Source organism: Austrofundulus limnaeus, unplaced genomic scaffold (genome assembly GCF_001266775.1).
Source record: "Austrofundulus limnaeus strain Quisiro unplaced genomic scaffold, Austrofundulus_limnaeus-1.0 Scaffold9, whole genome shotgun sequence".
NCBI classification, from domain to species: domain Eukaryota; kingdom Metazoa; phylum Chordata; class Actinopteri; order Cyprinodontiformes; family Rivulidae; genus Austrofundulus; species Austrofundulus limnaeus.
In genome coordinates, this window is record NW_013952411.1 from 2160297 (window position 1) to 2170099 (window position 9803).

At 39.6% G+C, this 9803-nt stretch overlaps 1 protein-coding gene across 2 annotated transcripts; it reads right to left on the reverse strand.

Annotated features, from left to right (window-relative positions):
- Positions 1-1669: 1669 nt before the first annotated feature.
- galnt3 (UDP-N-acetyl-alpha-D-galactosamine:polypeptide N-acetylgalactosaminyltransferase 3 (GalNAc-T3)) lies at positions 1670-9177 on the reverse strand. Of its 2 annotated transcripts, none has more exons than XM_014001490.1 (11): positions 8386-9177; positions 7684-8217; positions 6921-7093; positions 6409-6528; positions 5981-6215; positions 5161-5278; positions 4818-5018; positions 3511-3642; positions 3183-3284; positions 2929-3081; positions 1670-2820 (listed from the first exon to the last, which is right to left on the reverse strand). In XM_014001490.1, the coding sequence occupies exons 2-11, from the start codon at positions 8172-8174 to the stop codon at positions 2707-2709; spliced, it is 1839 nt and encodes a 612-aa protein (XP_013856944.1). In that variant the 5' UTR covers positions 8175-8217; positions 8386-9177; the 3' UTR covers positions 1670-2706. The 2 variants fall into 2 exon arrangements, with proteins under 2 accessions (XP_013856944.1, XP_013856943.1); XM_014001489.1 differs by having other exon boundaries at positions 6379-6528.
- Between the last annotated feature and the right edge of the window lie 626 nt (positions 9178-9803).

The following is a 9803-nucleotide window of genomic DNA, read 5'->3' on the forward strand; positions in this document are numbered from 1 at the left end:
TCTATGGAAAGAACTAAAGATCAGAGTTCATAGAAGAGGTCCACGAAACCTTCAAGATTTGCAGACTGTTTGTGGAAGAATGGGCCAAAATCACACCTGAGCAATATGGGGTTCCATTTGTGCCAAAAATATGTTGTTTCGTCTTTGTCTCTTGAAGCTGTCATTGCCAACAAAGGCTTTTGTGCAAAGTATTAGATACATTTCAGGAAGTGTGTTCAATACTTTTCCCCTGTGCCATTCCACATTATTACAAATAACTTCATTTCTGGACATTTATGGTTTGATTTCTTTGTATGTATGGATCACTTGGGTTGTTACCGACATCTGGTGAAAATTTCATGTTATTAGCACCTCTAGTAATATATTTACTGAGAAAAATGGTGACATGTTCAATACTTATTTTACCCGCTGTATGTGGAGGGGTCCAGTGGCATGCAGTAGGATTTAAACATTTCACAATAAGCATGTGTCAATACAAATGGTTTATTCTTTAATGAATTTGTTTAAAACAATTTGAACGAAGCAGTCTGTTGGTATAATTTCAGATAGTGTAAGAAGCTTGAAAGGAGGACAGTAAATACTTGAGAAAGGGTCTATTTAAGAACTAAGAGTTATATTTAAGTGGATTTAGTAAGAATTTGTCCTCAAGTGCAATAGATGTTAACAGGCTGTCACAGTACTTGTATAGGTTTTAATCTAAAGCACTAAAGCTTTTATTAACAAACACTATTACTGATGTTTTTTCCTAAGTAATAAGATGAAAACAAATGCTGAGAATTGACAATCAAAGCTCATTTTAAAATATGAACTCACATACTGGCAGTAAAATCAACCCAAGTTGATTGTAAGCCTGTCAGCTATCAAAAACAACTAAAAAAGCAGAACTTAAAAGTAATAAAAACACACATATTCCTTCAAAGGAAACCGACATGACTGCTCAGCAATCGACTGCAATAATTTTACGAGACACTCTGCTGTTCTGCTTGTTGCTCCTGCATGAAAAGCTTGCAAACTATCTGCAGATTCATCATATTCAGAAGGTTTAGTGCTAAAATATTTGTTTTTGTTTATGTTTGTTAAATAACTGGGATTAACAGAGAAAGTGAACAACTTTCAGGCAAGCAAAGGGATCATCATAACCTATTATGGATATCACTTGTGCCAAAGTGTATGGGAGGAGGTTATTTCCAGTGAGACTGCATCCAGTTTGGATTCATTTTCCAGTATTTATTATGAATGAAACTATTGAAATGTGTATTTATTGTGGTTAACTAAAGAGTCTGTATTGAGTAAAATTGCTTCACTATCTTAATATTGTCTTTGGTTCATGCAAGTTGTGAGTTGTAAAAGCTTCATGTGCCTGTTTTGATTTTTAATTCTTGTTTTACTTTTGGTGAAATGCAGACGATTTGCACAAAATGGTACTTTTTTTGGTTTGTTTTCAGTGTGTATGGTTTCCAAATGTAAATAGAGCCAACATGATTTTCAAATAAATTTTATAAAAATGTTTTTTTTTTGTTGTTGCATCACTCAGCTATGAAACTTAAGTCACTATGTTTAGTCTTGTGTAATGAACAATGTGTGAGTTAATCAGTGCTACAGTCTGTTTAGGCAAGTCATTTTTTATGTGCAGAGCGCCCTCTGCAGACAACACGGACCAGAAAGAAAGTGGAACTCAACAGAATTTATTGTACCCAAAATAACATCTCATCATGGCACTGAAACACTAAACTGTTTTCATTTGACAAAAACAAACACATTCAATCTCATCTTTAACAAGTCACAACATATTTCACAGTCATCTAATCACCAGTGCTTGCACCAGAAATACATTTGTGGATTCTTGACGAGATGCACACAAAGAGACAGGCTATGGCATATAAGGAAGTTGTGAATACTTTTATAAATGTCTGTCTAAAAACACAAAATATTACTTTTTTCAAATCAACTAAATAAGTTGATGTAACTAATAAAATCTGTGCTTATTATAGATGAGTTGATGCAATAAAAAGGAATGATTTTGATTGTAACACCTGTTCCTTCCTTTTAGGTCAAAACACTTGGCCAAACTGGCATAAAATTAGCAGTCCCATTCAGATAAAAAAAAGGACTTAAAAAGCAGAAATTAATTTAAAGGCAATAGTTTGTTGCCACCTCAACCTTCACCATTTTCATTCCCTGGTGCAAACTTAAATAAAAAGATAAAATACTAGTTGAAAAACAAAAACAAAACATGACATCCAGGACACTGGACAGTTCCAAAAAAACAATCTTACACTTTGTAGAGAAAATACTTCAATAAGAGAACGCTCATCTTTCTTGTGTGACTTTAATTTTGTCTCTTTGGTGCATCACATTTAGGAGTTCTGTAAAAYCAGCATGAACCTCTTGTTTGTCACACTTTAAATCAACCAAACCACCAGCTGACTTTAAATATTGCATATTTTGATTGTGAAGCTATTAAGATAAAACAAAGAGGTACTCATCACTGCTGCATGAACCATTTGCTTTCTTGTAACAGTGGCACATGATGGTTTCTTCCAATGTCCAGACTTTTCAGCAGCAGTAGTTCAGTTCATCTAACTATAAAAATAAATTAAAATCCAACGTGGTTACTGATCTAAAGAAAAACTTTTTATAGAACACTTGTGTTCTAGTATGCTCCTGCATACAAAGCAGACATGTTTTAAGTAGTGTTTTGCACACTTAGATGAAGGACCAGTGCTGGTATCTGTCTGAGGGGTTGCACTGAGTCAAAGACGGATGCTCATGACGGGCAGTCAGACACATATTCCATCCTGGTAAGTAGAGCAACTGGTTCTAAATACAGAGAAAATAAAATTACTACTTTCCTATAAACATTAAACAATAATCTGGGCATCTGAAATCACAAATTAGTTCACTGGAAATGAAAAAGTGCAAACTCACATCCTTCAGTTCCCATTTCTGTTCTGCTCCTACTAATGTATTCCTGCCTTTGTATTGGCAGTCTTCCAGCTTCACAGCCACCTCTGTGCCGTGCAAACACAGCTCCTTCTGAATGTTGTGTCTAATCTCGAGATGTGTGGAGTACTCAAAATACTAAAGAATTAGAAACATTAAAAACACCGTCGGGTGATGTAGCTGAAGTGAGAACCGTGAGGTTTTGTCAAAAGAGATAGTAGTAACATTTTTTTTCTGACCTGGTTTCCTCCCAATCCATGACATGGGTACATAATCAGTAGTTTTCCACCCTCGTTGTTCTCCCCAGCATCCAGACATGCGTCTTTGCCCACATTTTTAACCTACAGAAAAGGAGAAGGGAAAAGGAGAGCTGTGAGAGGAAACAAAATGAAAAACTAACATCCAGTGCAAGCTGTTCAAACAACTTGAGCCTCTGAAGTGTTTTCAATGGTGCTAAATTGGAACAGCCTTGCACCCTCAAGAGGTCCCAAAGTGGAAACCTACAGCGAACTAGACAGAACTTTGGGGTTGGGGAAAAAGTGGGGAGAAATCTCAGTGTGAGCTTACTGAGCCAAAGAGGAGCGGATTGAGATCAGGCATGAAGACTTCTGGGTAAAYGTTCTTCAAATACCACGTGAAGCTTTTGCACTGCAGCCGCTCTCTGAGGTCCACGCGTGTCGAGATGTCTCCAAAAGTTCTCTGTTAGAAACAAAGAGGTCAAGAAAAAAAAGATTTTTCTTTACATAAACACACAAATTAGCACAGGCAATACGTTTCAAAGGGGAAAATAGTTTTTATTTCCATTTTATTTATTTATTTTTTAATCAGCTTGTTCAAGTTTTGATTTCCAGTTTAAAATCTGCTTCCTTTGGACTCCAATCTGAGTCCAACGAACTGGAAAACATTTGTTTTAGCCTTATAAAAAAGAGAGAATAGGGTAATTTAGAACAGAATAGATATATTCAGGTAGGTATTCTATAAAAGACTAATTTTTCATTTGACGCAAACTACAGAGCTACTAAATCACAGCCAAAGAAAAGGAAACAAACACCTGACATATGAAAAATGAACACCACAAAAAAAAAAAAAAAAAAAAACTGTGTACTATATTATTGCTTTTGGTTTTCATTTAAAACTCCTGATGTAATGATGAGCATCTCATTGCTCCCATGTGCTTATTTAGCTACAGACAACTATTGGATCACTGTTCCTTTTAAACTGAACTGTAAAAGCACATTTAAAACAATCTGGAGGCACCTTGTGCTCTTAAACACTGAGAGCCCTTAATTACTATAATGAGGACAATTCAGCTTACACAAGTGTGTACTGACGGCTCCAACAGCAGATTCTGCTAAGCCATGGATGGCAGTGTCTCTGTCTGAAACCAGTGGGACAGGGGTATCCTTTTCAGTGAGGTACAGCCCTGAGGAAAGTGTTTATGACCTGTATGAGACCACATGTTGGCAAAACCTGAGGGGCTGTCATTTATTAGAGCTGAATCCTTTACAGCTTTTCTTTGTCACTTAATAGCTTCCATCCTTTGACAGCTGATCCATGTACTACTCATTCTGAGGAATGTCTTTTTCCCTAAAGCATTACAAGAGTAAATTGTCCTCTAGGAGAGTGTGTGCTTTTCCCTGCAGAACATGTTAAGAAACTCATAATTAGACCTGACGCTTGTATGAGCAATTCAGGAGCAGGAGGTGGATTTGCTTGAGCTTGCCTAAAGAGGGACATAATAAGTAGTCTTCAAATCCCTTATTTACAGCCATGAGTAAAATGAAAGACAAAGCCTCAATTTGTTGCCTCCTCAAAATAAATAAATGGAACTGATACAGCTTAAGAAGCAGATTAGAGCTGGAAGCATTGCTTACTTCTTTTGCGATTTGCGCAGCTTGCTGGTTTCGACGATAAAAGATCTCCTTGTACTCGTCCATCCAAACCTCGGCCAGTCGTACCTGGTTTCGAGCAATAACTTGTGTACCCTTGGGAAAGGTGTGGGGGCTTTTAGTTCGGAAAACATGACCAACAATGGAGCATGGGATAATCTCCAGCTGTCCACCGCACTGCCACACCTGCAGGTTAGAGCGAGCCGACAGACACACAATGACACACAGTTAGACACACCCATGAAGACGTCAGGACACCACAAAAGGGTGAACAGCTTAAGCTATAAATCTGACTATTGCTGCAAAGGATGACAGCTCGGAATCTTACCCTAAACGACATTTCAATATTTTCACCTCCCCAGATTTCCATTTTTTCATCGTAGCTTCCAATGTGGTAAAAATATTCTTTAGAAATGGAAAAGAGGCCACCAGCAAATGCTGGAGTCCTGTTAAACAAACACACATAACATTATTTTAAAAGGTTAACAAGCAGTATGTTGATGTCCCCTGTCGCTGAAGTATTTAAATAGTTTTTTTGAGATGTGTTTTTTTCTGGACTGGAATTAAAAGGGAATGCAAGCAAAGCTCARTGTTTTTGGTGCAAAATATTCAAATGGGTAGGAGTTACTAGTGGAGGGAATACTTTTATCCATCAMCATGTGCAATGGCAAAGTCAGGAGGTGGCCAGCGGTGGCTTTGTGCACCATAGAATAATCTTTGGCCATCCCAATCTTTTGAGGAAACTACAGTTTTAAGTAAAAAACTAAAAAGCATAGTTTCCTAAAATTATATGGTGGTGGCCATCTTGGATTTTAATGTGACAACCCAATTTTTAAGCTTTACACCTAAATGCAGACACACCAAAGTGGAAGTCGGCCCATTGCTTATTTGTTTTACTTTATCCAGCTTACAGACTTTACACATATGGTGGCCATCTTGGATTTTGATGCTGCAACCCAGTTTTCAGTAGGAAACTATTACTCCAAGATGCAGCCACATGCCAAAATGGAAGACAACACATCACCTATTTTTCCAAGTTATCCAGCCCACAAGAAAGATAGATGGAGGCTATTTCCTAGTCCCTCACTTCGTTCTGCGACAGGGGACAGCAAAAAATAAACAGAGGTGATTTCTATATTGATACTTACTTAATGGGATATGTTTCATCCTTCCTCCGTAGTCTTTCATGATCTGGTAAAGTCTCCCACCCAAAGGAAAGACCCCAGTCAAAATTGCCCCGATTGTGGTTCTGTCCATAGGGGGATGGCTTCATGAACTCAAACGTGTTGAGATCAATAGTGGTTATATCAGGACTCACAACAGCAGTGTAGTTTTCAGCTATCCTTGCCAGAAGAGGCTCCAACCATCCATTAAAGCATTCACCTGTTAATACACACATAGGAAAATTACGTCACAAATTTATTATAAAAAATACTTGACTTACGTCTTAAGTAAAATAAACATTGCTTTGTACAGTTGTGGGTGTGTCGGTGAGGGTGTGCAAAAGCGTTTCAAAGCATGAGTAATGTCAATGGTATTGACTGACAATGAGCGTCGAGAAATGTGAGCGTGTCACCGGTGGCCACGGAGGCACCCAGCAGCCGAGCCGTGATGAGTCCTTTTCTTTCTCGCTGGCGGACTACTTGCACAATGCTCAGCCTCTTCAGATACTCATCCAGCTCATCCTTCAAAACATCTGAAAGCATGGGATATTCATTAGACATTTCGAAGTCCTTCGCCTGGGAAGAAAAAGAAGGAGTTGTACTCCTTTTGTGGCACTCTTCCAACAAATACCTGAGTTTTAAATGTCAAATGGACTGAATTCCCCTAAACTCTTTACCCTTCAGCATTTTGCTTCCTTTCCATCATTTGACCCATTTACAAGCGTCAGCTCAGTTTAAGCTCGCTGTCGTCGAATACCACTACAGAAAGTACTATAGCAGCCTTTTAAGGTCATTTGTTACCCACTTCGGATGCCACTACAAGAGCATGAAGCTTTTCTTAGAGCTGCCCACCCAGCCCGTTGCATGTAATCAAGCCTGAAAAGTGAAATCTGAGTGGTCTTCAAGGACCCTCTTGAGTTTATACCATCCTTGCTAGCGTCGTCCACCAGGATGATCTCCTTGAGAAGGATGGCCGGGGAAGTGTGAAGGACGCTGTATACCGTCCTAAGCAGAGTACTCCAAGCTTCATTGTGAAAGACAATTATCACGCTCGTGGTAGGCAAGGAGGGGCATCGCTTGAAGGTCTGCTCGATACATCTGCATTAGGAAGAACAGAAAACAAACGTCTATCCTGAATAGTTTCTCTCATGTGTCACGGTCTGGTTATTATATTTGCAGGCTCTCCTCCCTTGTGGGGAGTTCATTTCAGCTGTGACACCACATATATGGCAACCTTTTAAAATCCCTGCCATGCTGGGAGTGGGGGAGATTAAGCAGATCACCCAGTGCACGGACAGACGTGAGGTCTAACTCATTCAGCGAACACAAAAAGTCATTAGGTTTCGATGTACTCAGATGTAAGCAATCCCTGCTTCTGTCTGAATTTGCCCAAAAGTAATTCAACAGGCACGCTGAAACAAAGTCTCAGTCACTATAATCATCTCTGTGGTTTCTCCCTGACATTTTCTTCTGTTGCAAAAAGCAAATATGAGAAATTTGCTTGGGTTAGACTGTCATGTCAAATTACCCTATCTGCATTACAATAATACATGTGGGTAATTTTCTGAGTCAGTTTCTAAAATGCATTGTGGACCAGAGAAAAAGAGAACAAAAAGCGAGAACAGTGAGCWGTTTTGGCTCAGTGAGCACAGCTTTGTGAGGATTTAGAAAGAACGATTTTCACGTACTCCGGTGGTCTCGTGTCCGCTCCCAGGTCTCTGCTTAAAGAGATGCGGTCACTTGCGTAAACATTAAAGCAGTGTTTCTCTTCGCCCCTGTCCTTCTCCTTCTGCTCTTCGGGGCTCAGCGAGTTCGTGTGGAAAGGTTTCCCAGCAGCTCCGGGAGAAAGCGGGTTCTGGGGTGGCCTCTCCAGAGCCGGCCTGAGCTCAGCAGCAGTGTAGTGACCTGGCAGGCAGGAGGCACCGCCTGCTTCACCCTGCTGCCTCACAGGGGCTTTGATCTGCATCTTCGGCACTGCCCTAAAGTTGACAGCTCCAAACACCAGGTCCAGCACGTTGTCCCGCTTCACCGCCATCCCCTTCAGCCAGGGGTCCTCCTGTTGGTTTTGGGTGCCAACTTCCCATTGTATGAAGAACACAAATGTCACAAACACTAAGGCCACTATTGCCAGTATATAGGGGTGCAGTCTTCTTCGGAGAACTCTGCGAAGAGTTGTCATTCTTTGTTAATGGAGAGGAGGCTGCCTTTGGAGGGAGATTCARCTGCAACAAATATTTATAAATAGAGTTGAAAAGATACAATTTGGGAACATTTTAGAAAAACACTTTGTTATTTAATGTGTTCTAAGTAGCTACTTCACTAACAACTTTGGCTCTGTATTCCTTCAGATTAAAATAAATAAATAAAATATAAAAAAAAAAAACACGTACCATGAGTCGATGAGCCACGGTCTCAGCTTAGCAGTGCTTTAGGTGTTTTCACAAAACCGAGTCATTTTTTTTCTGCTTTTATCGACTTCGTTTGTTGCTTCAGCTCCAACAAGCAGAACAGTAACGCCAACCGAAGAGACAAATCCTTCCACACTGACTCCACTAAACTTAACTTCCGTTTTGTTGGATCCAGGTGCGCTCCTCACTCAGGTAGAAGGCGGCGACAAACCGACGCGCCTGCGCACAAAGGGCTTGTGCGTCTTGGAGCGGTGAGAATCCATAACTGAAGAAATGAACTACTCAATATCGATAAAACTGGGACAACCTTTCTAAAAAAAAAAAGTTTCGCAAGCTACACCAAAAGGTTTTAGTCAGGTTTCGGAACAGATATGTTGAGACAAAGTTATGTTTCTGTTGGAGGAGGGTTGTCCTCRTAGTCAGTAGGTGTCAGGATTTGGGTTGCTGGGTTATAAAGGAGGAACGCATCATCCTAACACGCACGGCTTACACTTAATGAACGTGTTTAGACTGAAAAGTCACATTACCATGAAAAAAAAAAAAAAAAGAAGTCAAGAGTTTGGAGTCCTGTGCGGAGCCGCTTGAGTTTTTCTGATGCAAGTTGTGGGAGAAAGAAAGCTGAGACTCACCGTCGCTCCCAGTTTCTGGTCTAATCCTTTAAATAAAGAAAGCCCCTGAAAAGAGTGAAGAAGTGGATTCCACCCGCTGTGAGCTTGATTCGGAGCTCAGTTTGAAGTCGCTCGCTCTCTGTGTCCGGCTCGCACAGTGGCTCCTCCATCTGCAGGGACCGTGTCTCACCCCCACCCCCAGTCGCTTCCCTAGCCGCGGCAGGCAGCCAGTTTATTATGTCCCATTAAAATGCTCTGTGTCCCACAGAGCGTGTGTCCATCCTCAGCCAGGAGGATGTAATCATTAACAAACAAAAACAAAATCTTATGGGTTTTACTACTACTACTACTACTACTACTACTACTACTACTACTACTACTACTACTACTACTACTAATAATAATAATAATAATAATAATAATAATACTAAATAAAAGATCATGCCAAAATCTTAAATTATCATTTTTTCTTCCAAAAAACTTTATTTTTTTGAAGACACAATAAAGCACATTCAATGAAAGAAAGCATTAACAAATGGTATGAATGTAGAATAAAAAGGTTACATTTTAATACAAACTAAATGTTCATAAGATTCCCACGGTCCTCTTAATTTACTCTGCAAAAACATTTACGTAGCTGTTTTATGTCTCTGAGCTGATCCCAGMGTCTCAGCTCTGGGTTTTCTCTTTGGACTGCCAGCAAAGAGATATTAATATGAACAGAAAATATAATATGTTTAAAGTCAAAGTAAGACATACCTTCTAGTTTTAAGCTAACAGTAAAAACTCTCC